This window comes from Zonotrichia albicollis, chromosome 9, assembly GCF_047830755.1.
Source record: "Zonotrichia albicollis isolate bZonAlb1 chromosome 9, bZonAlb1.hap1, whole genome shotgun sequence".
Taxonomy (NCBI): domain Eukaryota; kingdom Metazoa; phylum Chordata; class Aves; order Passeriformes; family Passerellidae; genus Zonotrichia; species Zonotrichia albicollis.
In genome coordinates this window covers 31,566,049-31,593,925 of record NC_133827.1, presented here as the reverse complement: position 1 = coordinate 31,593,925, position 27,877 = coordinate 31,566,049, and the positions used below count along the sequence as shown (strand labels likewise).

At 48.8% G+C, this 27,877-nt stretch overlaps 1 protein-coding gene across 2 annotated transcripts in view; it reads left to right on the top strand.

Moving 5' to 3' along the window:
* Positions 1 to 14,555, top strand: part of TP63 (tumor protein p63) — a 165,296-nt gene extending 150,741 nt beyond the window's left edge. For both annotated transcript variants that reach the window (XM_074547218.1, XM_026792113.2), the window contains exons 13-16: positions 8,177 to 8,334; positions 9,204 to 9,348; positions 10,167 to 10,260; positions 11,495 to 14,555. In XM_074547218.1, the coding sequence (XP_074403319.1) occupies positions 8,177 to 8,334; positions 9,204 to 9,348; positions 10,167 to 10,260; positions 11,495 to 11,791 (694 nt within the window). In that variant the 3' untranslated portion in view covers positions 11,792 to 14,555. The remainder of the gene's footprint in view (positions 1 to 8,176; positions 8,335 to 9,203; positions 9,349 to 10,166; positions 10,261 to 11,494) is intronic.
* The last annotated feature ends 13,322 nt before the right edge of the window (positions 14,556 to 27,877 follow it).

Here is a 27,877-nt window from a genome sequence, read left to right as displayed (position 1 = left end):
AGCAGGTTGCTGGGAGATGTCTTGCCGCTGCTTCCTTGTCAGAGTGGCCAAACTCAGGAGCACAGGGGCTCCTATTTGAGTCTGTTCTGGCCTTTCACTTTGTATGCAGGGATGCACTTTGAAGTTTTGGTCCCGGTTCATGTTTGGTCACTTTCCCATGTGAGAAGTGGGAGTGGGGAAAGTGTGTATGCTGTGACCAAGGTGGAATAATGTGCTGGAAGCTGTGAGTTCTAGCTAGGGCTCTGTGGGAATGGAATGTTTGAAAGTTGCCTTTGGTTCTCCCTTCTCAAAATGGAGCAGCATCTACATGTGCTCCAGAGTCACCTTGGTGGAGGAACAGATGGATTTTTCAGTTTACTTTTTGGGGCAGTCTTTAACATAGAGAAGCTATCTAGGTGTGTGGAAAGAGTTTTCCCTGTCACTCCTATAACATGGAAAGGTTCATCTTTTTTGAAGAGTAGGGAAAGTAAGGTTGAGATGATCATGGTGAAAGACTGTTCTCCAAAATGACAGATGAAAAACTACTGTATAATGGCTCTTGTGCCCATACAGACCAACACTGCATTTGACAGGCCAGCAGATGCAGCTGACTGTTGTGAAATAGCAAAGACAAATCTGGTGACAATCAGAGTTCTTGTGTCCCACTAGATGACCAAAATACTGCAATGCTCCACATTGTGCCAGACCACAGTATTTCTCTGTCTCATCTCCTCTCTCTGCTTGCTCCTTTGTGCATGGTTTTTCTCCTATTTATTGTTATTCCAAATACCTTCATGATCATAGGTGGGAAGTTGTTGGGATTTTTCCTTTCAGTTTCTATTCTTCCTATATCACTGTCAAACCCTGGGGCCCTTACTTGAACTGCAGCACACACATTTATTTAGAAGAGTTCATAGTCTGCTACCATTTGTGTAAAACACAAATTTGCCAGATGATTACTGCTGCCAGAGAGATCAGAGGTGGCTCATGCTTTGAGGAGGAAATGTTTCCTCATTACCCTGAAATACGTTTGCAATCAATATTCCCACACAGCTACCTGCACAGTCTTTGAGGGTTTCATTAGAAAACACTTTTTCATGTAGTGGGTTTCACTCTGCTGCGCACTGTTTTCAAAACTATCTGTATTTCAGTTTCCTACAGCAGAGAATCACAAAATATTTCAAATTGGAAGAGACCCATAAAGTTCATAAGTAACACCCAGCCCAACTCCTGTGATTGAAGGGTTTTCCAAATAGCTACCAAGAAGGGGGCTCTTACATCCAAGTGAGATCTTGTACCCCAGCAAACATTTCTTTCCAATCAGCAGGGCTGCAGCTAGGAGCCCACTGGCTGCCTTTCAGTCTAGTGAGCAGCACAACTCACTATCCAAATGAGAAGGAATTAACCTCATTAGTGAGCTGTGACAGAACTGAGCTATCCAGTGCCTGGAGTACTCCAGCTGAGCTGCAAGGATGCCAGTGCTTGCTGTTGTGGGAAGGGGGCTGGTGGGGAAGGCATTCTTTGTACCTTCACCTCATTAATCTCACTTTTGGTGTGAAAGCTAACAGCGGATTTTGCATGGTTTGGTTTTGTAGTGCTGTGCTTGCATGTGAACTCCAGGCACCTGGATGGTGCTCTCATTACAGAATGGCCAAGATGAAAGGAACCAGGTAGAAGTGCTTTATGGGCTCTGAGGATGCTGTGCCTTCTGCAACAGATGGTGATCCCAGGGACCCCTCAGCTTCTCAAAGGAGAGTAGTTGAGCTGTAATTAGTAAGGCCCATAGGCACTGTTCTCCCTCTCTAGCACTAGCTTCTAGGTTTGAAGTGATTGTAGTTCAAAATGGACTCAATGGAAGCTGCTACTCCTTTTCCTCTTCGTTGAGTGCTTTTATTCCTCCTACATTTGTCACTGGAAACATTATCAGGGCCTTCTTTGTACCCATGAGACTAGGACAGCATCAGGTTTCTCTATCAGCTGGTTGTTTTCCCTTCTTTGCCAAGCACTTGCTTGTGCCTGGGGCTTTCCAGCTTCCTAAATCTCCCTGTTACATACCCTCACTGTAGGTGCTAAGACATCTGCTTTTTCCCTCTTTGAAAGCCCATACTGTGATCATGAAGGTGGAAAGTAACTGTTTCTCTCTTGGTGGCTGGCAAAGGGTCCTGTACATTCATCTTTTTCTTTTCTCTGGTTCCTTCTTTACAGTCTCCTTTCGGCCTGCTTCAGGAGTGAACTCATGGACTCAAGGAGAGACCCTCCCAAACAGACCGATGCCATCCTAAAACATTCCAGCCCCCCAAACCCATCAGTATATCCCTAAACTGAGCTGGCAGGGTTACTCTGCCCAGCTGGCAGGACTAGGAGCAGTGGGGCAAATACACAGCCTGATAGCAGCAGAGTGAATAGTGAGAGCAAACTTCTGAAGGGACTCAAACTTTGCAAAAACAACAGACACTTGTACAGACCTCTTAGCTGTGACCTATAGCTTTGTGAGGTCGGGAACCACAATTTCGTCTGTCTTGGTGTAACTTTTCTCCCCTTGGTGTAACATTTTTGTAATGTGTTAATACTCTTTCTTCTTACTTCTGTATTTGTGAAACTCGGCAGGGTTTCTCTGAGCAGGTCTCAATTTTAAAATGCCTTTTGTCTTGTTTAAGTTAAAAAATGTGTCCATGGACTGGGGAGATGGAAACAGAGGATATGTGTTTAAATGGTCTGTGGTAGTCAGTTTGGCCTGTTTCAGTGCTGGTCATGCACTAGTATAAGTAGCTGATGTATTTTGTACTGCTGGACAGGGAGAGGTAATAATTATATGAATTGGCACTGCTAAGAAAACTTTTTTTTTCTGCAGAAAAGCCCTCGACTTTGGCATCATGAGTTGTTTCCACTTATTTCCAGCCCTAAAGGGTCTGATGTAAAGTTCATCAGATTTGTAAGGATGGCCATGTAACCTTGACTTTGCACCAGCTCTGCTGACTTTGATCCAGCTTTATTGAACTTGGGAGTTCTGACTCTGTGGGCTTGACTCAAGTGGTGGGCTGACCTGCACAAGTTGAATGTGTGGTAGAGTAGTAATGCTATCCATGTGTGCCCAGTCCCTGTCCTTTTGCAGCCCAGGGTGTCCAAAACTCCCTAGTGCCCTAGCTGTGAAAAGGGGTTGGAGCTGGCCCCTCTCCTTACAGATGTTCAGAAGTTTAGATGTTGCCTTAACATTTTCATCAACCCTTCTATCTTTTGCCCCATCTCTCCAAGCCTCATAGTTCAAAGGAAAGCAGTGTCATCACATGTTGCAGTTGACTCAGCCAAGTGGCCTCAGGCCATGTCCACCTTGCACATTAATTCTGCAACCAGAGGGTCTTGCTGACTGTGTCTGAAGTGCTTCTGGGTTTAGCAGTTCCTGCACAGAAGACTTTTTCTCAGCAAGGACTTGCAAATTCTCACACTGCTTTTATTAAACTCTGTCTCTGGGAAAAAAGCCTGATGCAGTTGGAGAAGACTCTTCTCTCTGACCATCACAACATCTGCTTCCAGGGAACAGAGCAGGCATCTGAGCAGGTGATGAGTTGTACTGACATCCCCTTTGGGAGCCATATCCCATCTCTGGCTATCTCCAGTGTCTTAGCAAGACTTGCTCTACCATAGCAGTGTGGAGGAGGGCTGATGGAAAAGAGCCCCCAAAACTGGGGTTAAGTCTATAAATAACAGGTAATTAAGCACCAGCAGTGCCTGTTTCATACAGTTGCAGCTCTATGGTTGTTCCTTGTGTAAAGCTAATTAAAATCAAGTGCCTTGTTACCTTGCCTGGAAATTCCAAGAAGTTCTTTGAGATCACAAAGCAGGTCACTATTATTCTGTGCCTTTTTATTTGGGAAAAGAAAGGCAATGTGATACCTTTCACTGTCAGAGGTGGGAACCTGAACTGCAAATGCAGCCCAGAGATAGGATTGTATTTGGCACTATTTTCTGTTCTTCCAGTGAAGGTTTATTCTTGGATTTTTGCTTTTTCTGCTTCTGGATGGCAATATGGAAGTACTGTGACAGGGATATACTGATCTATATTTAGAGCACTGCTTCTGTACCTGTTCACCAGCAAGTTTGAGGAGGCATCCACACCCTGCACTGGAAGATTCTAGTTCATCATTTTTGGTGTGGCCTCTAGGAAATGCTTTGTACTGTAATGGGCAATACAACATCCCAGACTTCCACTGAACAAGAATGTAAATTATTTGGATCCTGTTGTTTTCTGGAAAGCCTTTCTGATTTGTCCCACTTGGCTGTAAGAGGATGATGATTGTGATGCTGATCTTAATGGTGACTTGATTTGCTTTCCAACTACAGGTGGTTATATTAGAAGGTGCTATTCTTTTTTCTTTTGTCAAATACCTGGAGCTGAAAGCAATTTGAGTTGCTTTGTAGTCTGTCCTCTGCAGATAAAATGAAAACTTTATCCCAGCTGTCTTTTCACTACTTCTTTGCCATCCCGTGTCTTCAGGAAGATAAGCCTTTTCCTTTCAAGGAATAACCAAGTGGACTAATTGGGCCTTATCAGGTACTCAGGTCGTATCAGTCTGTGTCAACTGCTTGATATATATCCACTCCCTGTATTACAGCTCCATTCCCTGGAGAGCAGATTGCATCCATGGCCTGCCTTTGGAAATTCCCATACCTGAAATCTAAGGGGAGTCATTATTGCCACCTCTGGCCTTGTGCTGTAGTTCCTGTCTGCCCAGCAACTGCTGGAGCTCCTCCTTTCCCTGCTCCCAGTGAGGTACCAAGGCTTCAAACCACTGGAGTGATTGAAAAGATGCACTGTTGTTTGCTTTAGAATAGAAGCAGTTTGGGATGGGGGCAATAAGGGCATCTCTCTGCTTTTCAGTGCTGTGATGCTTCATGGGCCTTCAAAGCAGAGGAATGGAACTGAGCAGCATCTGTGTCACTTGTGTGCCCTTATTAGACTACACCAGTGACACTCCAGTGTTACACAGCCCTGTGGGAAGCCTTGCTTTAAAAACCACTGTCCATGAACACTTTGGCCTTGTGTGAACCTGGGATGTGATCCTTGGTGTGGCTGCTGAAAAAGAGGGCAGACACAGAACTGGACAGCTCTGATTCTCCTTGTGTGTCTGCACTGACTGGCTCTGGGTCTGCAGGGACAGCAAACTGCAAGCATGGGGCTTGGGTGAAATCTTAAACTCTGAGCCTGATCTGCCCAATTGCATTTAATGAACCTTTGATGTAATTTAAGGCTGCTGACATGGCTGTATGCTCCTCTAGCCAACAAGGACTCTGGTCTGCTCAGTCAGGTAGTGTGTTGGTCCCAGCAGTTTGTTGCCTCTGGTGAAGGGCTGGTATCCAGTGAGCTGGGAAAATGTAGTTATATGAGGCTGTGAACTGAACTTTGTTCATATATGGGACAAGAAAGTTCCTTCCTGACCTCTTGAGATGATCAGTATATGCCTTGAAGCATGAGAGACTGATTGCCCTCATATGAGCTTGCATAACTACAGATGTTATTTGCTAAATAATTACATAGCCTCTTGAAGAGAGAAAACTCAGTTGCAGAATGTGACTCAGTGCCTTTTGTATCAGACTGTTCCAAGAAGTATAAGTCTCTTAATTGAAGCCCTTATACCTTGATATTAAAATGCATTTCATTGGCATTGATATCAAAGAAATGTTAATGCTCTGACTTCTAATCTTTCTTGAGACCTAGTAAGTAAAATTTTAATGAAAATCATTGTGCATGACATTCTTGTATCTGTTTTTAAAAATCGAGGAAAAAAAGCAATATATTTTAAATGGGTCCTCAAACACCATGTAGTCCTTGTGCTTAATACCAAAAACATTTTCTTGTGTTTCTAAGGCTCTTGCTATATTGATGTGTGACATTAATTTTCAATAAAATTTTGCATCTTGGTTTATCTTGAGACTTCTCTTTGGCTAGATGTCCTTTTAAACATCTGCTCATGTGATCGAATAGCTTAGTTGAAACTAGTGTGGGTACAAAGAAAAATGTTTTTGTTTTCTGTTTTACTCCCTTGAACTTGATGATGGTAATCTTGACTCTTATGAGTATGAATGAGATAAGCATGGAGTCCCTAAGCTACATGTTAAAGTATGCCTTTGTTTTCTAAAGTTTTGGTTGGCTTGTGTTTGATTGCTTTTTGTTTTTCTTTTACCCCCAAGTATTTTGTAGTCTCCTAATTAGCTTTGCTGAGATCACTACTGGTGGTGGAGAGGGCAAAGGTAGGCCCACTGCTGACCTCAAACAATGCAACTCAGTGTCCTTTGGGAAGCCTTTGTTGATTTGATTTGGAATTTTGCTGTGTTCATTGACCTCCTCACTTGCAGATCATGCAGATTTTGCCTTAATAGACTCTTCAGGTGTGTGTTAATTTCAGCTGGATCTTAAGATAAGTGCATGAACCCATGAAGTAAAATACTCATTGGTCCTAAATCCAGAAGCCTTTTGGGCTAAGGGCGGTGTCAGCTTGACTTGAATTTCATGGCTGGCCTCAACTTTCATAATTGGGGAATTGAAATGTCAGATCTGAATCTTTCCCTTCACTCTGAAAAGTCAGGTCTGAACTTCATGGCTCAGTTTCACTTCCCCTTGGGAGCTGCTGCCATTGTTAATATTAATTTGTGAAGCTTCTTGTGCTTTCCACTTCCTTGAGTCTGTGAAGTTTGCTGGATCTTGTCCTGCATCTTCACTGCCAAAGGACAGTTCACACCCATCTGCACCTCCTGTAATTGTGTAATTAGGTAACATTTCTTCAGGGCCTTAGATACTCTAGCCTGTTAGCATAGATGTTTTCTCCACCCAACACTGCAAGTCTTGAAAGTGCAGGAAGCTGGAGACAATGTAATTGTGTGGAACTTGACATTGAATGCTGAAGGTTTTAATAAATTGTCTAGGAATAAGCCTTTTCTTTCCTTTTACACTTTTGCTTATTTGGAGTAATAATTATTTTATTTGCATAGAAGAAAAGCCAGTTCCCAGCAATTGGTGTAACCAGTTATACCCAGATGGGAACAAGTTTCCAGTGGGAACTAAGATGGGAATGTGCCCTTGGACACTCACTGTGGGGTCAGTGTGATAGGAGTGCTGGGCTCTGTGACCTCTGCTCTGCAGGGTGACCACAGCTTGAGGGTACTTGTGCCTGGGGAGCAGGCATATTCCCAAACCTTTGCCCAGTCCTACAAATGCCCCTGGTGTCAGAGAGAGAAAAACCTGCTCCCTTGTGGCATGGCAGTGCTATGCCAATTGTGCTGTTGGGCCAGCTTTAATGCTAATTTTCTGCATGTCCCACATAGGACCCCACTGCAGATGGGATGCCACAGCTGTAACTCAATCTTGGAGCTGGGCTGCCCTTCAGAAGCAGCCCAGTCTTGGCAGTCTGGATCACTGACATGGCAGGATTGCAGCTGGGACCCTCGGGCTGGGCAGCAAGGAGTTTGGCAAGCTTCTATGGCCCACTCCATGAGTATGCCGGAGTTTGGGGAGTGGAGTTTGGGGCTGGATGGACTTGAGGGAGGCTAGTGCTGTTGTCAGGTGGTAGCAGGAACCTGATCCTCTTTGCAAGCAGGCTGCAGGGCTTGGATACCAGGTTTGCATTAACACCAGCAAAAGCTCCCTGTTGGCATCCCAGGCAGCTCTGACCATCTCAGTAGTGGTCCTTGAATTGCATGGAATCTGCCTTGAGCAAGGAGTCTCTGGCTGTTGTAACTAGGAATTTTGGAAAAGACAAGGTGATAAGCAGACCCAAACTGACAGCTGTTTCTTCAGTCAGGTTTCAGAAGTGTTTAGGACGGTTTAAAATGGTTTCTTCAGTTCTTTTTCCTATGAAAAAGTTTTTGACTACAAGGAGAGTTTAAAATACTCTTCAAATCTTGGCACATGTTTGCTGGCATTCCATGTATTCTTTTCAACTGAAAAACTTGCATACACACTTCTCCTTAAATAAAAAGTTTCAGCTAAAATTTAAGCTTTCCTTTTTTTGGTATTTCACTTTTTTAAAGTGCTGAGAATATCTGGGAAACCTCTTATTTCCTCTTGACTCATTTTCCAAGGATCTTTCTCTGTGATGATCCTGTGATATCAGTGATTTCCCTGGCCATGTAGCCCTTTGGGTGCATACTCTCAACAACCAGCTGCTGTGTGTGATCCCTGTCCTAACATCTCCTTGGTTTGCAGGACTTCCATGCAGTCACAGTCCTCGTATGGCTCCAACTCTCCACCTCTCAGCAAGATGAACAGCATGAACAAGCTGCCCTCGGTCAGCCAGCTCATCAACCCCCAGCAGCGCAACGCCCTGACCCCAACCACCATCCCCGACAGCATGGGAACCAACAGTAAGAAACTCTTATTCCTCCTTCTCCTCCCTGCTAGTCTGGACAAGGAGACTTGGCATCTCCACAAGGCTAGTGTGAAGCTGGAGAGCCTGGAGTCATTCGCTGTAAACCTGCAGAGCCAAATAAATATTGCTCACTAGTGTGCCACAGGGCAAGGCTTCAGCATCCTGCTCAGAGCCTCACAGTGTGATCAGAGCTGCTTCTTGCTGCAGATCTAGCTGGCTGCACTGTCCTCTGGCTTTCGAGACTTGTTTCTTCTTCCTTTCCCAGCAGAGGAGATGCAAACGTTGGCAGCATTTTTTCCCCTCAGTTAAATTAAGACCGTTCTTAATTTTAAAGGAAACATCTCACAGTTCTGTTCCTCCTGGCTGCTGCTGTGTGCTCAGCAGCCCTGTAAATTCAGGATGACAGACATGGTTCTGGGGCTGAGTTTTATTGGGGCTTTTTTTGGTTGGTGTTTTGTTTTTTAATTTATTTCAAAACAGCTGGACTCTTGCCCACACCTGTTGCTGAGCCCCTTCTGGTGCTCTCGCTGTCTCTGAAAACAAAGCTGTTTGGCTGCTGTATTGGGTTACTCTGCTGGCTCTGTCCTGCTCCTCTTCTGTGGCAGGGCAAGCCAGGGTTTCTATCCAGCCTGTCTGGGAGGGAAGGTGATGTGACAGTGGCACTTTCTCCTGTGAGGAGAGAGCTCCAGAAGGACTGTCTGTCATCTGGTCGTTGGCTCTGCCTGAAACTTCTCATGAGCTTGTCATGTGCAGGGTTTTACAGGGGATTTCAGGCTGCTTCAGCTGTGGGTGCTGTGCTGGGGGCAAAGCCAGGGTCTGGGCATGCCTGGGTAACAATGTGCTCCTCCTTCTTCTCTCCTCCAGTTCCCATGATGGGCACCCACATGGCCATGACCGGTGACATGAATGGCCTCAGCCCCACGCAGGCGCTGCCTCCTCCCCTCTCCATGCCTTCAACATCCCACTGCACCCCCCCTCCTCCATACCCCTCAGACTGCAGCATCGTCAGGTGAGCGGGAGCAGGCTGCCCGGCACGCTGCCCACGCCAAGGGAGAGAGCCCTGAATGGGTCTGGAGCCTGAATGATCCTGGAGCACCGGATCCCACTGGGCTCTTGGCAGTCCTGAGGCTGGTACCCTCTGGGCACCAAGCCTCAAATCCCCACCTCTGAGGAGCTGAGGGAAACAGGGTTGTTAGGACTGCAAGAAAGCTGAGGGATGCAGCATCTGTTGGACTGGTGGAGTTTGAGGGTGCCAGGCTGTCTTGCAAACATTTCTTTTCTTTTTTTCCCCTCTGGCCCCTTGACAAGCTGTGGCTGGGGTCAGAAGCCCCTCTGCCCTTTGTGAGGTCAAACCAGTTGAAAGATGCTGCCTGTAAATGAGGAATCCTTTACACTCAGAGAAGAATGTGCTGATTGGCAGTGTATGATGTGTTTGAGCCCTAGACCCCATGCCTTGCTGAAGCCCTCTGTGCATGCATCAGGCTGCCATGGGCTCAGCCACCTTCTGGGTGACGTGACCTGGCAGGAGGGTCTGTGTGAGCCCTCCTGCCTCAAGACCCAGGCTGTGCAGCACTGGCTCTTGACTTAGGCAAGATGCTGCCATGAGGGCTGTCTGCTGGGTGCTGAGCTGAAGGACTCCCTCGTTTGTTTGATGTGGCAGCGATGTGGCTTGCTGGCCTGGGATATCTTGGAGGAGGTCAAGCCAAGGGTGAAAGCTTTGTTTCCTGTTGCTGCAGATTGGCTGAGTGTTTGGTTTTTCTGTGGTTTGGGCTGTTGCAGCCAGGGTGATCCTATTTTCTCTCTCCTTCCTTCCTTCCTCCTCTGCAGCTTCTTAGCGAGGTTGGGCTGCTCATCCTGTGTGGATTATTTCACGACCCAGGGGCTGACCACCATCTATCAGATTGAGCATTACTCCATGGATGTAAGTAACTCCTCACCATTTCCTTTGTTTGTGCTCTTGGCCCTGCTTTAGGAACAGGTCAGAAATCCAGACTCAGTATACGTTTCTTTTACATTATTAGTTTGATTTAAGGCTGTTGCACATAGAAAAGAGATGTTGTGAGGTGAAGAGCAGCTGGACTTGGGGCCAGCACTGTAACTGCCTTGCCTGGCACAGAGAAAGAGTGTCTCCCCTTCCCCAGCTCTGTCTGTCTGAGCCCCTGAAGTGGCCCCAGCCAATGCGCCTGTTAATTCTGCAAGGCTTGGTTTCAGTTTACACCTCACTTGCCTGCAGACAAGTAGGCTCTCCAGAAGTGGTCTGCAATTTTCCCTCCCTGCTTCTGTTTTCTGGCCTTACCTTAATCATCTTCCCTTGCCACTGGCATCTCATCCCTGTTTGTTGTTTTCACTTTTTTACTCTTGCATGGCTTTTGCTGCAGGGTTGCTGCTTCCTCTCCAGGGCCATTGCTCTCTTCTGAGCTGGCTGTCCCATTATTTTTCCCCGAGACTTTGGGAGACTGTGGTGCTGTTGCTCCCTAGCATGGGCTGCCTTCCTTTTGTTGCTGCTGTAATTAGAAAAGCTGACCCAAATTAACTGAAGTTGGTGGCTGATTTTTTCAGAAGCTAATACTGTGTATCCCAGAGTTTAGATAATGCAACTCTCATGTTTTGCACCAGAAATGATGGGGCCTCAAAGTACAGGTTTTCTAAGGCTGTGTGTCTGTTACTAAATTTGGTTATGTTAAAGTAATTAAGACAGTTTCTATAGAGTCACACCCAGAGCTCTGGATACTGGAGCTCAGCCTTGGGTTCTAAAATCTTTTTACAGGCTTTGTAATTAACATGGAAATTTTCAAGGCCATTGGCCTTCAGCAGCCCAGCATCCCCCACCACTGACAGCCAGCAGATCTCTACCTGAGGTTGTCCTGGAGGCCTTGCAGTCCAGTTACGCTTCTAGCTGTAGGTCACCACGTCTTATGCATGAACAAGTGTTTTGTGCTACTTAAAAATAGACTTTTGTGCCTTCAAAACAGGCTCTTGCTGCCTTGTGGTCACAAATGCCTACTTCCAGGAGTAGTGGTTTGTCTTCTGCTGTGCATCGTGCCCCCTGGGTTTTAGCAGCTGTGGTGGCTCTTGGTGGCACAGGGGCTGTGTTTGCTCCTGGAGCCCAGCTTACCCTGGGACCCCCCTGCTAAGCCCTGCTCTTTGCCTTGCAGGATCTGGTGAGCCTCAAGATCCCGGAGCAGTTCCGCCATGCCATCTGGAAGGGCATCCTGGACCACCGGCAGCTCCATGACTTCTCCTCCCCTCCCCACCTGCTGCGCACCCCCAGCGGCGCCTCCACGGTGAGCGTGGGCTCGAGCGAGACGCGCGGGGAGCGCGTCATCGACGCCGTGCGCTTCACGCTGCGCCAGACCATCTCCTTCCCGCCCCGTGACGAGTGGAACGACTTCAACTTCGACATGGACGCCCGGCGCAACAAACAGCAACGCATCAAAGAGGAGGGGGAGTGAGAGCCCCAGGCCCCCCTCCACCCCGCCCCGGCCACGAACTGCTCAGCCCTTCATTTGTCTTCCTTCTGCTTGGTACTGCACCCCTGGATGGAGGGCAGAGGAACCTTCTTGCTCACTCCTGCCAAGTCATGCCCTGGGTGCTGTCTAAGTCATGCTCCTGGACTGCAACCTCCACTCCAGCTCTTGCAAGGGGAAGAGCTGAGCAAAGGGGGAAGGTGGGTGGTATTTCCTTGACTGCCATTGACCTTCTTGAGAAGGCCAACTTGTTTTGTGTTTTCCTTTGGGGAGAGGGCTTCTTTTCTTGACTTTTGGATCCTCACACACCTTGTGGGTGCCCTGACCTGAAATATGCTTCTCTCACCCAGCTATCCCACTTTGTAAAGCAGGAAGGTTGAAATAAAATTCTAAAAAGCCTAAAAAAAAAAAACCAAAAACCCTGGGAAAAAAAACCCTCCAAGCACCCAAATGCACTGCAGCAATGAAACCAAATGCAAAAAACCCAAAGCAACCCAACCCTGAACTGACAGTCAATCTGAAAAATAAATGGGAATCAGTCTGCTGAACGCTGCACTTAAACAGCCTCTTCTCATGGAGCCGAGTGCTCTGTTCATGTGTAATATTCTCCAGCTGAGACGGCACATGCACTTTGCTGGGCAGGCCAGCGCTGACAGCACCTCCATCTGATTTTTGCCTTGTCCTGCACTTTCTCTGGAAAAACCAAGCCAGCTGTGCTTCCCTTGTTTTGAGTATACATTCATATGTATGTCCTGGTTTGCCTCTTTCAGGCTTGAAAGTGTAAATAAAACTACTGGTCACTCCAATTGTCCCCACTGGATCTTGAACCGTATACTGTAATCCTGTACATATAACCATATGCCGCGATACTACTGACATTTAAGCTATAAAATTAGGCTTTGCCACACATGCAGCCTGCCTAGTTTAGCATAAGGATTTTTTGCCCACCTAGCCTCCAGTTAAATGGAGGAGTGAGAGCTGCACGTCAGTTTGTAGGACTTTAGCTACCCTAAACTCAGGCTACCTTTTGTTTGGACCTTGATAGATTACTTGGGAGGAAGCCAGACTTTTCTTTAGATGTATCTGTAAAAGGGATAGAACGGGTTGTGGTTGTTGCTATAGGTTAAGTGACAAGCAACTACAAAAATAACCATATGTGCCTTAAAACACGGATAATTTCTGGGAATTATGAGTGTTGTGTTTCTATGAGTGTTGTGATTGTAATAAGCCATGTTTACATGAGAAATTGATTTTTCTCTGTTTTTTTCCTTACTGGTTCTACCACAGTTGTGCTTTGAGGCATTTCCTCTGACTGCCAGTGGTCCTGTGGATGAATAACTGAACAATGTGTGTTTTCACATTTTTATTAGCCAAAGTACTGATACTTAAAGGTATACAACCTAAGCTGAGGAGCAAGGCTCTACACAGCTGCTTTCAAGTTGGCTTGTTCTTTTTAACAGTAAGCCTGCCTTTTTTTGTTGTTTTTGGCTGGGGAAAGATGTAAAAAGCAGCTTAAATGACTTGTTATCCTATCTTACTACAGCTAAATATTCCTGACTCAATGCAGTGGCTGTTTGTGGGCCCTGCTTTGTTGCAAATTTCATGGGTACAATGTGGTTAGGGTGCCCCGTCTGTTGTGCCAGAAGTGTATTGCATTCAAAGACTGCCTTTTGGTGGCTCTGCAAGCCTCTTGGTTAGCTATAAATGATAATGCCACATGGTTGATTTTCAAGTTTGTATATAAATATTTTTTGTATATGTATTTTTTTTTGTTTTCCTACAGTGCGTCATGATCAGTTTTATTTCTTTTTGGGCGACTGGGTCTGACAGAACCACAATTAAATGTTGTTGTTTGTTTTTCTGGTTTTTTAATTATTATTTTTATGCAGAAGGGGTTACAAATAATGTAACAAACAGCCAGTCACTGGATGAATAATTTGTATTTTTCATACTGATATTACTGTGTTACTTTGCAGTTGAGGGGGGAGTGAGCACCTACTGAAAGCCTGTGGTATCATTTTATTTTGTAACACTTCAAAGAGCAGTGTCCTAGATTTCAAAGTATTTAACATGCTCAGTGTGAGAACTTACTATAGCTCTTTATTTTTTTCTATATGGTACAAAGCACGAGAGTCATTCTGCTCTTGACTCGATGCAATGATTAATTCAGCAGGGCAGTGTTAGTGTGGGGAAAGAGTTAGAGCAGATACTTTACAAATCCCTGGAGGTGAATTAGGCTGTGCTCTTCTCACCTCCAAGATTTTGCATCTCCATTGTGTAGTCCTTCTGAGCTGCTTCAGTATTGTACATACATTGATGCAAAAGACACTGTCATTTTAGGATCTAGGGAGCTTCTGACTATAAAGGTTAATGCAGTTAATGGTGTGCCCAGAATCGGTACAAGATTTCAGTATCTGCTTTTCAACTCAGCCAGCGAGATGGAGCTTTTCTGCTGCATCACTAATGATTCAAATATATGCTGTGAAAACATTTCTACTGTATGCCACTATGGATACCACTTCTGTATAACTGGAATCTTTAAGTAAGTTTGAACTGCTGTAGCTTTTGCCCTCCCCTGTAGAGCTGTGATTTTGTTTTGTTTTGATGCATCAAAGTGTTGTGGCTTAATGGAGCTGAGAATCTGCCAATGCTTGTAGCAATGACCATGTTACCTGCACCAAGGTGCCTCTGTGTTTTTGAACACCTTGTTGTTGAAGTGAATGACAATAAAAGCCAGAACTGAAAATGACACTGAATTCCCAAGCACCTTCTTTTCCTTGTCCTCCTCTGAGCACCTGGGGCTTAGTGTCACCCTTGCCCATGGGTGCAGTTTTCTGTCCCCACAGACTCTGTGTCCTGAGGGTGTGGTCCAAAGTGCCATCACACATTCATCTGCCGCCTTTCTGACAGATACAGCAGGTCACCTCCCTAAGCCTCTTGCTGAACTGTGAGGTCTTCAGCCTTTGGCATGGCTTTATTTTGGCCTTTCATCAGATTTATGTGATTTTTTTCTGAGCAGGGCACCAGTTAGTGCCCCACATTCGATGTCCTGCTGGAGGGAGGGTGTGTGTGCTTGGAACAGACAGGGTCAGTGCTGTCCTCTGATGTCCACACTTGGGAAATAGCCTTACACGAAAGGCTTTGTGCATCACCCTATGCATCCTAGAAAAGCCATTTCCTTCTCCTTTGCATCTCAATTTTTCTTTCAAGGATTTGAAGAAACAGGTCAGAGCTGATGGGATGGTTGTCCTGAAGGGGATGGGAGTGGAGTCGCCTCCATCAGCTGAGAGCTTCATTCTGTCCATGGACCACCACATGAACATCCCAGCTTCATCAGTGGTTTCTGACATGGGCCCCATGGCTGTCTTACAGTTTTTATGGGTTATGGTTGGGGGATGATGCTTCAGAATGGGGAGAGTGGAAAGAAAACCTGTCAAAGGTCTTAAAAGAAGAGGCTGCCCCAACCTCCCTTGGGAGCAGGTTTAATTGGGGTAGGGAATGCCTGCCTGATTTCTTTGGTTCTGATTGCTGTTGCTTTTCCCTTTTTCCAAGTTACTAGAGAAGTAGTTGACTCCAGATATCAATATCCAGTGGTAACAGAACCCATGTTGTACTCTGGCAGAATGAATGAATGTGATATTAAAAATTAGTATGTTGGTCTCAAAAAAGAGAAGTGCTACTAGAACAGCTGTGAGAATTTGCTATTTCAGCTGATGGATGCTGCCTGTAGATGAGTGAATTGGATCACATAAAACAAGATTTCAGTTTCCATTGAACAAGTAGGTTTCAAAATGGTTGTCATTTCTGACTGCTGTAGTCCACTGCTGAAGTGGGGAACCTCCACATTGCTTAGGTTACAGCAAGGCTTTCAGTGCTGAGGAATCCCAAGCTGCTGCTCTCCCTTTGGCCCTCCACCCATACCCGTTGGAATTTTGGATATTGGGATGCTCTGTAGGCAAGCACAAAGTTTTCAGGGCAGGGATTCATGACAAGCTTCCAGCTGTGTTTTGCAAGCCTGGGTGGACCTCTGAAGATGTGCATGCCCTTCTCTGCTGTTAGTCCTAAGTGTGCTGAAGCTGGCAGTCCCCTGGAATGAGGCTTACCCGGACACAACAAAACTTGGCAAGTACCTGAGTGGAGCCTGTGGAGGGTGTCTTGCTCATCATGTTTTTCCTGTCCTGTATGCCTTAGCAAACCCCCTTCCTGATGGCACAGCAGCTGCCTGCGCCATGGGGGAAGGATTGCAGGACCTGCCTCCCACTCTGCCTCTTCCCAAGTTGTTTCTCCATGGGAAAACCATGTGGGCAGCCCAGCCCTGCACGGAGTCAGAGCTTGGGCTGTTTGCCCTTCTGATTTACTGAGCTGTGGAATGTGTACCTCATGTCATTTGCTGGGCGGGGGGTGCTGGGGAGCCGTGGCAGGCCCTGCAGGGCTGCCCTGCCTGGCCCCTGTGGGCTGAGCCTGTGCCACAGAGGCTTGGCAAACAGCTCTCTCTGCCTGCCAGGCTCCAGCTGCTGGTTTCTGGGTCCTGGGTTATTTTGCCTCCCTGTGACCCATGGCAGAGTTGTCTTCCTGAGCACATAGCAGAAGGTGCAGACTGGAGTTTTGGAGCCTCATTGTTGATATTTGGATACACTGGCCATGAAGGTCAAATAAACAGGAAGGAAGATAATCTTTATGCTCTGTTGGCAAGGACTGGCTGTGGCTTTCTCCCAGCTTGCTTCCCTAAGGTGAAGGAGCCAAAATTATATTCAGAGGTATATGATAGTTTTGCCCTGCTGCTGGGTGAGCATTGCTATGGACTTCCTTGGCTCAAACTGGTCAAAGTCTTTTTTTGGGGGAGGGTTTGGAGGATTAAACAGTTTTGTAAAAATGCTTTTACTTCCTTGCAAACGCTCCTAGTGTCGTATGTTTTATTCTTAGGAACATCAGCTCTGCCTGCATGAAATAAAAAAAAACGGGTGCCTGGGGCCACAGGTGAGTAAAGGAAAGACTTTGTGGGATTAGGGGTCAGGAGATGCAGGAATTGGGGCAGGACAAGGGAGCTGCAGCTACAGGTCCAGGGCATGGATGAGCACTGAGAGGTATCACTGAGGGTGCTATGTGGTGGCTGTGTACCTGTAGCATTGAAGCCAAGGCCTGAAGGGTTTGCTACACCTGAGGACATTGATTGTGCCCAGTGTGCTTCTGCCTTGGTCACTGCAGTCACAGCAGTGCTGTGCCCCACCCTGCTCCCACAGCCATATCTGTAAGAGGCCCATGAACCAGTGGTTTTTGATTTCAGTGCTCTAAGATTGTTTGGGAAGGGTCTCCATGGACCTCTCAGCTGATTTTCTCACCAGTGTTGCAGTGCCCTGCCCTTTGCCTTTGTGGCAGTGTGGGCACAGCAGCCAGTGGCTTTTTGGCTGTGCCACTTCCCCGGATGATGGGGATACGTGCTGCAACAGGAGGTGTGTGCCTGCTGGCATGCTCAGCAATTACTCACCAGCAGCTGGGCTGATACCAACCATTACAGCATGCAAGGGAGATGCTTACATTGTCTCTCACAACAGCCTAGGGTAGGAGATTAGGCTCTCTGCATCAGCAGTGGCAAGAAAGTCCCCAGGGAGCCATTCAGGGGATATTAGATTCCCACTCTGAATCATGCCCTGGAAGATGCAGTCTCATTATTGCCTGCATCAAGGCCAAGGGAAGACTAAGCTTGTCAGTTAATATTTAGCAGGGTGGCTCTGTCCATACAATCAGCTTTGCTGAGTTCCAAAAGGTTGAGAGACACCATCATGGCACAGCAAAGAAACTGGTGTAGCGCTAAGGGGAACAAGGAAACAAATCAGCAGGCCTGGGGAAGAGATGATGCTTTTCCTCTTCTGTTCAGCTGCCAGCAGTCTCAAAATTAGTGTCTCAGAGCAGGATAAAACAAAAAAAAAACCCAAAAAACAAACAAACAAACAAAAAAAAAAAAAAAACAAAGGAAAAAAAAAAGGAGAGAGAGAAATCAAGAGAGGAAAGAAGAGAAATCCAAACATATATTAAAAAAAAAACAATTGAGACCAAGTGAGAGCTGGCTGCACAGAAGTCAGGACTCTCCCGTGTCCATGTCTCCCGCCTCGTGGGTTCCCCGTCGAGGGGATTTGCGGAGCAAAAAATCACAAAAATGACGATAAAGGGGGCAGAGCCCAGCGCCGTGCCGGGCAGGCAGTGCCCCCTGGCGGCCCCGCGCGGCCCCGCAGCCGCAGCCCGGGGCGCGGGCTTCACTCCAGCCCCGCGGAGCCGCGCGTCCCCCCCGGCCACCTCCGGCGCTCACAGCGTGGGCACAGGTTTATAAACCCGCCTCTTCTCACCCCCTGCACCCCACGTGCAAGGGCAGCAGCAGCAGCAACTCCTGTTTGTTTATTTTATATGGGCGGAATAAGCAAGTGACTTGTTGGTGTTGCAAAACAAATCTTCCTGCAGCTGCCTCTTGGGAAAGCTGCTGCTCCCCTGCCCTTTGACGTGCACACTGGGGATCCCCCAGTGTTGTGCCCATCCCAACCCACTCCAGCACAAATAGGAAATTCAGAAGATGAAGACCAAAACCCATCACCTGCCAAAGCATGAGACATGACTCCTCTCACCCCAGGCAGTGAGCCTCTGCCCAGAGATGCCTTCAGAGCCAGGAGTCACATTGGAGGCGGCAGCCCTGCATGGGTGCCCCGTGCTGCAGCCCCCCGCAGCCACAGCCCCGGGCTCGCAGCACCGTGCGTTCCGTGCCGGAGGGCAGCAGGGCGCTCCCCCTTCCCCTCACGCACACACACGGAGCTCGGCTGCAGGAGTGCTCTGCCAGAGCGATACACATCGCTTCTTCCAGCTGAGAAAACACCGGCGGGTGATTGCCCAGAGCACACGCCGCAGCCAGGAACTCCCACAGCAGCACCTGGCTGCAGCTCCCACGCCACAGCCGGGCTGGGTGGGGAGCCCGGCACTCCGCCAGGCCCGGCCCGGCTCCCCGGCACCCCGCCAGGCCGGCCCGGCTCCCGGCACCCCTCCAGGCCCGGCCCGGCTCCCCGCCAGGCCCGGCCCGGCCCGGTTCCCCGGGCGCACCTGTGCGGTTCCGGGCTGCTGCTGCCGGTGGCTCGCCCGGGGGCTGCGAGCTGGCGGCGCCTCAGTTGGATGGTGCTTCTTTCAAAGCTCACCCTGGCACATGTGGGTCCTGCTTTGCGGAGGCCAAATGTGAGAAGAGCCCCCAGCTGCTGCAGCTCGGGGCTGTGCCGTGGAGACGGTGTGCAGCTCCCAGGGAGAAGCTGGAGAGGATGGCATCCACCTTGGCTGGCAGGTGGAAAGTGATGCTATGCTGGCGGTCATGGGCAGTGCTCGTGTGGGGCCATGTCTCTGCTCGGCAGCAAGGCACCGCCACTGCTCAGCCCTGCCTCGGGCTCCAGGTCCCAGTTTTCCTGCTGCCACAATATTCAGGGAGCCTGGAAAGAAGTACCAATTTACACTGAAAGGTGTGGAAGGGCTGCTCCACTCTCAGGTGTGGACCAGCATTTTTCAGGCACTTCTGTTCAGGCCCAACCATCTCCAGGCTTTACCTGGACTTCCCTTTTCCCCATCAGCAGCATCAACGTAAAGCTGGGCAGAAGACGGTTTGAAGGGGGAGGATGTTGTGGTGGCCCCTTGGAAGGGATTTTCAGCTCTGTCCTAGAACAGTGAACTCTAGCAAGGTGTTCCCCAGTTTTTTTAGGAGATTCTTTGATGTCTTCCAGTTTTTTCCTGAGATTCCTAAATGAAACCCCAGGAAATCTGCTGACTTCTTGTTTTCTTCCTGAGGTTCTTTTCATTTCTTGGCTGGTTCCTTTTTGTTTTTGTTTTGTTTTCCCAAATGTCTTTGTGAACCTCTGATTAATTCAGCTTCTGATTCCTTGGCAGTCACCTCTGGAGACAACACTGAAGATTTCCACACGTGTGATCCATCTTCTTCTTGGCTGCATAGCCCTCAGTGCTGGAATTGGGTAAGCAATGTTACAACAGACCCTAGTACACCAGAGCAGGGGTGTTTGGAAATAAAATATTGCACAGTGCTCCGTGAAAAACTCTTTGATTAATTAAAGGCGTGGGTGGCTACACAATTGCATCAAATTATCCACGCGCCGTGGCAGAATGTGAGATAAAGGCAATGATTTCTTATCCCAAGGACACGGTCAAGCAGCCCTTGCCAAGCCTACAGAGAGCTCCTGGCCTGAAGGTGAACAGGAGTATTTCCATGGAGATGTTTTCCACAGAAACAGGAGGTAAGGGATCCCCTCCACCATGCTGTGCTAGAAGGTGCCACAACGCCCGTGTGTAAGGAGCCTTGCCCCAGAGCAGTGCCCAGTGCCCTCCCCTCAGGGCAGTATTTGCCCTCTAAAGGCTGATGCTGAGCAAATCACTGATGGAGGCCAGTCCTCTCTGGGGAGCCTCAAACCCACAACATCCTTTGAAAATCCTGATCAGGGCTTCCCTTAGCTGGAGGAGCAGCCTGTGGTGGCTTCTGCCTGCCATTGAGGGTGATTTGTTCTCCTTAGAGAAACATTTTATTCCAACTTTAGGTGACTGGGTAGCAATACAATTGCCTCTATTATGGTTTATATTCTAGTTTTCCTGCTGCTTAATTAGTGATTGAACAGGAGGAAGTCAGTTGTTTAAGAGCTATCATTTGTTTAGGAACTATCAGCGGGCAGGATTGTGCTGTGCATCGGAGGTTTAGGGCTCACAGTTAAAAGGCAAGCACCAGAACCACACACAAACTTGATTTTGCACAACTCTTAACAGCAGACACTCAGCTTGCCCTGAAGAAGAGATGTCTGAACGTGTTTCACCTGGCCCAGAACCTTATCATTTCACCCAGGGGTAAATATGAGTGAGTAACCATTAAGCGAAGTACGTTAGTCAGGCCATGGGCAGCAGCTGCCTCAGGTGGTTTCAGCCTTGCCTTGGAGGTGAGGAAATTGGACATGGCTGAAAGCCCCGCCAGGGGTGCCAGCAGCCACATGAAGATGGGCAGGTGAGGAGGTGAAGGCAGCCTGGATCCTACACAGGCAGTGACAGCTGCTGTCTGAAGAGACCCCAGGAACCAGTGAGCTGAATGAAATTGGAGTTTGTTTGTTTGTTTGTTTGTTTGCTGTTGTTTTTGCAGTAGTGCCCCCATGGCCAGGAAGCAGAACAGAGATGTTTCACAGGAGATGAAGCCCATCCAGAGAATCTAGCTGGAAAGAAACTGTAGCTCTGGAGTCTCACATCTCCATTTGAAGTGAGGTGATGCTGGGCCCAAGGAGAGCACAGATTAATCCTTGCATGCCTGCTTAGGCCAGGGCATCTGGAATAGCTTTGACAGTTGAGACACACAAATCAAACCTAGAGAGGCTGCAGAAAAGGATGCCCAAGACAGACATCTGTACTAATTCTGGCCAATTTCTTAAGCCTGATTTTCTTCCCATTCTTGCTGCTGTAGCTGGCAGTGAGCATCCCCCCTGCAAGTGAGAGAAGAGCTGGCCAGAGTGGCCAGGCATGACAGGGAGAGAAAAGGTCAATGTGATGCTCCCAGAGCTGGCCTGTGTTCCCAGGCAGCACTCTGCCCTTTTCCCCCTTCTAGAGTAGAACAGAATGATCCCTTTGGTGCATTTATCCCTGTTCATACAAGTGTGCCTGCAAGGCAGAGCTGCCTTCAGCCTACCATGGACTGGCACAGGGTGACTATTGGCTTGCAGAGCTACTGAAGGAGGAGAAAACAAAAAGTCCTGTTGGGTTTTCTCCAGAAGCTGCAGGTATTTAGAAGGAATTAGCAACAGCCATGTCATTTCTTGGGAAGGGTGGAAATGCTGGAAGAGAGATGAAGTTTGAAAGCAGCAGGGGAGAACCCTGGGTGCAGCACATGGGTCTCCCCAGTCCTATGCAGTGCTCACCATGGGAGCAAAATGGGACTGCAGCTCTTCCCCATAACCTGGAGCATGGGCTACCCAGCAGGAGCTTCTGACCTGGAAATTTCCTTTTGCTGCTAGGCCCATCACAGGAGCAGGAGAGATGTTTGTTATCTTTGCCTGGTGGCGCCAGCAGTTGAGCAAGAGGAGTGGGAGGCTGGCTGCTGGTTCCTGTACCCGTGCCATCAGGAGCTCCCACCTCATCCCGCTGGGTGGGGGACTCAGGCTCAGTAGCATTCCCGGTACGGTGCATCTCCCCTTTTGTTTCAGTGTAATTAGTGCGAAAAGCAAGAAAGGATGTGGCATCTTGCACCTCAAGTGGAACTAAAGGCTCATTAGCAGGGAGCGGGAGGTGGCTGCAGGGGCAGCACCGAGGCAAACAGGGAGGGAGGGATGTGCACGGTGCCAGCTGAGCAGGGCAGGGTGTGTGTGCTCATCAGCCAGGATTTCTCACTCCCTGCAGCGCCTGGCTTTGCTGCAGGAACGTTTACTTTCCCCACAGCCTCTCAGGAAGCTCCAGAAGGGTGGGCAAGCCCAAGATGCCAGGAAAGCCTTGTGGCAGCATTTTGTGGGCTTGTGGCTGGCAGAGTGGACCTGGCAGGTTGCTGGGCACAGAAGAGCACAGCGCGTCATTTGCTTGTGGCTGAACTTTTGGAAGATGCTCATGTACATCTGTCTCTTCACAGCCATGAGTGAAATGGAAAACCCCTCCTGGGCTGCTCTGCCTGCAGAGATGCTGTGAAAGCTCTGTGAGTCACTTGGGGAAGCCCAGGGTGCAGCCAGGCTCCAGAGAAAGTCCAGATGCACTTCATCACATCCCTGAGAGTCACTGGAACACAGTTTGGTGTGGGGGTAGGTATTCTGAGAGTGTTTGCCCACAACACCTCAGGGTGTCAACCACACATGGCCCAGGGCTTTCCCTGGGCACTTCAGGGACAAACCCCTTCCCTGCAGCTGTGCAAAATGAGAGCAGTGATCACCCCACTGCTGCTGAGGAGTTCACAGCCTGCTCCATTCTCTCCCAGGGCCATGGGCTGACTTCATTTTTCCTTTGACCCGCTGGCCAGAGGAAAGTAAGAGGGGCTCACAGGACAGCCTTTTCCAGTGTGCTTGGTGGGGAGAAAAATGCTGTGGGAAGTGCCTGAGAGCTCTCCCCACCTAGACAGGGAGGCCATCCACCCACACCCAGTTCTTCTGCCTGGAGGAGCCAGGCTGTGCTGTAGGCAGGTAACTGTCACAGAGTAGATAGACGTGAAACTACTCAGCTTCTTCTGCCTCACCCAGGGCCAGAAGGGTTTTTTGAAAACAAAAATAAAGAGGAAAATACAGTCTCCACCCTTCCACCCATTTTGGTTGGCAAATCAAATAAAACAATCTCAAAGTTGGCACCACAGTAGCAGTGAGTGCCAGCTCCCAGCCTCTCACATGAGGTGATGAAATGAAAGCAGATGAATAAACAACCCCCAGGTGCCTGGGGGCTGCAAACTGGTTTTAAGATGCTGGTGGGTTGTTTTTTCCTGTGTGGTGGTGGGAGCAGCTCCCCACAATCACCACATGACTGGGAAACTGCCCCCTGTAGCAACTTGGTCACCCCTGGGCTATGGGCAGATGTTGATTTGGCTCAATGAAAAGGGCTGAGTGAGAAATGTGTGTCACCACAGATGGCTTCCCTGGACATTCTGGCTTGGGGCAATGCAGCCAGTGACAACATGGTGAAGGGGACATGAGGCTCAGCCATCACCTCAGGTATGCCCAGTGGTGGCAGGGAGCCCTGCAAGGATAAGCTGGGTGCCAAGGTGCTCCACAGCAGCTGGAGCTTCTGCCCTGGATGATGCACTTTGGCCCACAAGTGTTTGGTTGCTATAACTAATACAAGTATTTAAAATACAGATGGGGGGGGGTCAGTGGTTTTACAGACAAAATTCCCCTGTTTAGGGCTATGCACACTCAGAGGTGGCTCTGGGTTTGCCATGAACAGACCTTGTCATGGCACTATGAAGATTTTTTTCAGAATTGGTCAGGGGATCCACATTCTCCTCTCTGGGGTTGGTAATGATAAGACAACTTCTTCTCCACCTCTGCTACAGTCCAGTCACAGCACTGTGAGCACCTGGGAGATTCTCTGCAGGGCAGTCACACTTCATCACAGCTTCTGCCACAATGCAGCCAAATCAAACACTCATTCCTTGCACTGGGGCTGCCCTAGGCACGCTGGTGGCCAAGTGGTGGCCTCGTATCTCAGCAGTAAGGCAGGGACAAGTGTTTAACCTGATGCTGCCAGCTGACATTGGGTGCAGAAGCACTGCAAGGAGGGGATGTCACACTGGGATGTCCTGCCCTGGGATACCAGCACCACTCCTGGCACTGCCAGGATCAGGCTGGCCAGTCCCATGCAGCATTTTACCCCTGAGCTTAGGACAGTTGCAAGAAGGCCCTGTGTGGTGGAAGGGTGGTTTTCCCTGGTGATTTCCCCCCATGGCTCAGCTGCTGGGCTGGCATGCAGGGCCAGCCAGGAGGTGCTTATCAGCTCACCCCATCGGGGCAGCAGGCAAGGGTGCCCTGCCATCTCTGCTGCTAATCTCATTACAAATAAAGGAGGAGTAGAAGCTAAACTGAGCCCATATAAATTCCCCCTGCCCTGCCCTGCTCAGCTTCAGGAAATACCTACTAGAATTGCCATTCTCATTATCCGCACCATCCCTGGAAACAATCACTAGCTGACTTGTCCCTTTGCCAAGTGTGTCTGCTCACCAGCCTGCTCTGTTTGCCCACAGGGCCCCCAGAGTGCCTGCTCCCACCAGGGCTCCTACACACTGCAGGCTCCTGCACTTGTGCTGTGCCACCACAGCCCTGCACACTGCTGCCCGGCCAGACCTCAGCTGGACCCTCTCCTCTGAAATTCAGGGGTGCTTTCAACCAGAAACAAGGTGAGTGTGGCTGGGCAGCTCTCTGAGTCACCTGTTTAGCTTTCTCAAGTTCCTCAAGTGTGCTGCAGTTATTTTTGTTGGGGTTGGATGCTGGCCAGGTGGTTGGGACCTGCTGACATTTATGATTTTTCTTTTTCTGCATAACAAAAGTTTTGCTAAATGAGAAGGAAACAAACTCAGTCCCAGGTTTCACCACGTGTTTAAAACAAGATAAAAGCAATTCTGGGCTGGCCATGGTATCCTCTAGAGCTGTGGAGGCAGCAGTTTCCACTGGGGGGATGGTCAGGTGCCCCACACATGCTGGGCTCCCAGAGGATACTGGGGAGCTCTGCTGCTCTCAGTGACATCGGGTCCATCTCAGTTGGGCCTGTCCATGAGGAGCCCCAGGCCCCAAGGGAAGGCAGGGCTGTGCTTGGGGCAAGCAGCAATGCAGGATCTCACTGTGCAAGGCTGCACTCCGTTGGTTCTGGTGCTCTCACTGACACCAAGGCAGTTCATCCATCTGGGTGCTGGTTTGGAAATGGAGTGGTGGGAGGGGAAGCACACATATGTGGGGCCATCCACATGTGGGGAAGAGCACAGTGTCTTGGAACCTGGCCTGGGTCAAAGCCCAATGCACAGACAAGCAGGAACACCTCCCCCAGGAAAAGGTGGCTCTTACAGTGGGGTGTAGACATAAGGAGCAGTTATGGAAACAAAAGACATACATACTTCTTTCCTCTTTTTATATAATTCTTCCCAAAGCAGGACTAGCCCATTTTTATCTCACTGCCAGCTGTTTTGTTCTTTTATCCCCCAGGCTGGGCAAGGGCGTGGACAGGAGGAAACAACCTTTCTTTTTTTTTTTATAATGACAGCTTTTCATGGGAAGATGTTCAGCTGCCTGTGAGTGCCTAGGCTCTGCCCAGGTGTAAGCAGGAAGGATGAGCAGGGCTCAGTGCAAACTCCATCTCTTTGCTTTGCCACTCTTTTCTGTGGCTGAGCTGCTGCAGCTCCCAGGCACTGAGGAGCTGCAATGCAAAGCTGACAAACCAGGGCACGCTCTGCTCCCACCCATGGTCACAGCACCTCTATCTGTCTAGGGCCTGGGAAATAAAGAGGACATACAAAAAGACCAAACACACCATATTTTATAAGCTTGGAAATAACGGGGATTAGTCATCATCCAGTGAAGCTGCTGGAGACTGACTGTCCACATGGCTCTAAGCCTCCACAAGAACATTGGCAAGGTTCAGTTGCTTTAAAATAATGCCTCAGAAAGTCTCTCAGGGTAATGCCTATGGAATTTCCAGGTTCCTTTAGGCTGTAGCCACTAGATATATTTCAGCCTTGATTATAGATGCAGAAATTTGTAAGTAGCCCCAAGCCTTATGTTCAGGTGAGGTTTCAGGGGTGAACTTTTGGCTGGAGAGAAGCTTTCAGCAGCCACTTGGAGTAAGGCATTTACAGCCCAAGGGGGTTCAGCCTTAGGCTTTCTGCTGGCCTTTCTTGGAGGTTCTTTACTTACACAAGGTGTTTTCCATGCTCCTACCCTCTGCATGAGCCATCAGGTGCCTGGCTGAGCTGTCATGACTCCTGTCAGCCACTGCTCCCCAAGCCTTGGTGCTTTTGCTGTCACTGGCTCTTCACACTCTGTTGCTGCATCCCTGACAGCAAAGTGCCATCTTGTCCTTAATAAAGGCATCATTTAATCTGCATTGTCCTGAAATATGATGGACTCCCCTTTGCTGGGACCTGCCTGTGGCACAGAGCAGGCTCCCCCAGTGCCCCCACAACCTGCAGCACCTTTGTGCAAACGCTGAGTGAACTTGGCTTGGGCCCCTTTGGACATGAAAGAAAAACAAATCTCCTTGGGAGTAGAGGTCCCCTGGCATGGATTAACAGCATACAGGCTTCACTTTCAAAACCACATCCACACCCAAACACACACACAGGACCATCTGAGTTGTTGTTTTAAATACTTTTAAATTCCATTATGTTTCCTTTATGGGTAGGTTGTTTTTTTCCTCAAGGACTGTCATAAATCAACCCTGCTAATCCCACTCTACATTTATTATTATTATTATTACTAGGGAGGGCACAGCTGAGTGAACAAGGAACTAAGGCAAGGTTGAAACACCTCCACATCCAAAAGGCTCCTTTTGCTGGTGATAGAACTGGGGAATGTACAACACACGGCCAACACCTAAATGGGTTGTGCTTCCCTTTGGTGGGGAGGCCTGGAGCTGGCCTGGGAGCCATGAGGTGTGCTCTGAAATGCACATCAGTTTTGAGCTCAGTGCTGTGACTGCAGACTCGGCCTCCCTGGGGAGCTGCTTATGATGGGGCTTTTGGAAACAGCAATTACCAGACTGGCAGGTCAGGAGAGGAGTAACAGTGTGAACCCAAGTAGGAGGAAATGAAATTATAAGTGCACTAGGTGTCCCTGGGGTATATTTGACCAAGGAGGAGTGTATATACTCAGTACTGTTGTCAGCTTTCTTTTAGCAGGGATGCAGGTGCCCTGCAGGCACTCTGGATGTGACCCTAACAGATGCCAGGCCCTACCTCAAATCCAAGAGTTAAAATCACTTCTCAGTCCAAGCCATCTTGGTGGCAACCCATCCCACTTGGATACCACACATGCAAAAACCTAAGCTGTATTTTGGTGCATACCCCAGAGTTCTGCAACTTGCTCCTGTAAGGTTACAGAGGGCCGATGAACTTGGCATCCACCTCTGCTGTTGCAGCAGAAATACAAATCCACTTCTGAGCTAGACTTTGCCAGAGCAGAGGGCTGCAAAAACAAACAAACAGGAAAAGTGCCTTTGACTTACTGCATTGCCATTTCCTGGCTTCAGCATGGCCCAGGCTGCCAGCAGGTTTCACTGGCAGAGCAGCATGGTGAAAGGCCTGGCCCAGGCAGCCCAGAGTCTTCTCCTCCCTTCTTGGGGCATGTTTGCAGTGAGTCCTGCAATGCTGCATCCCCCTGAGGCTGCTCCTTGGCCCTGCAGCAGAGCTGTTTCACCAGGGTGACCCTGAACACCCAGCAGGGCACAGGGACTGTCCCTCCTGTTCACCAAACTGCCTGGAGCAGGTCCATGGAGCATGGAGTTACTGCACAGCTGGATGCACAGCAAGGCACAGGGACAGGCAGCCAAAAGCACACACACACAAGTCCTCACTGCTCCAGCATGGAGAGGGGGCTGTGCTCTCAGGTGTAAGGCAGGGAA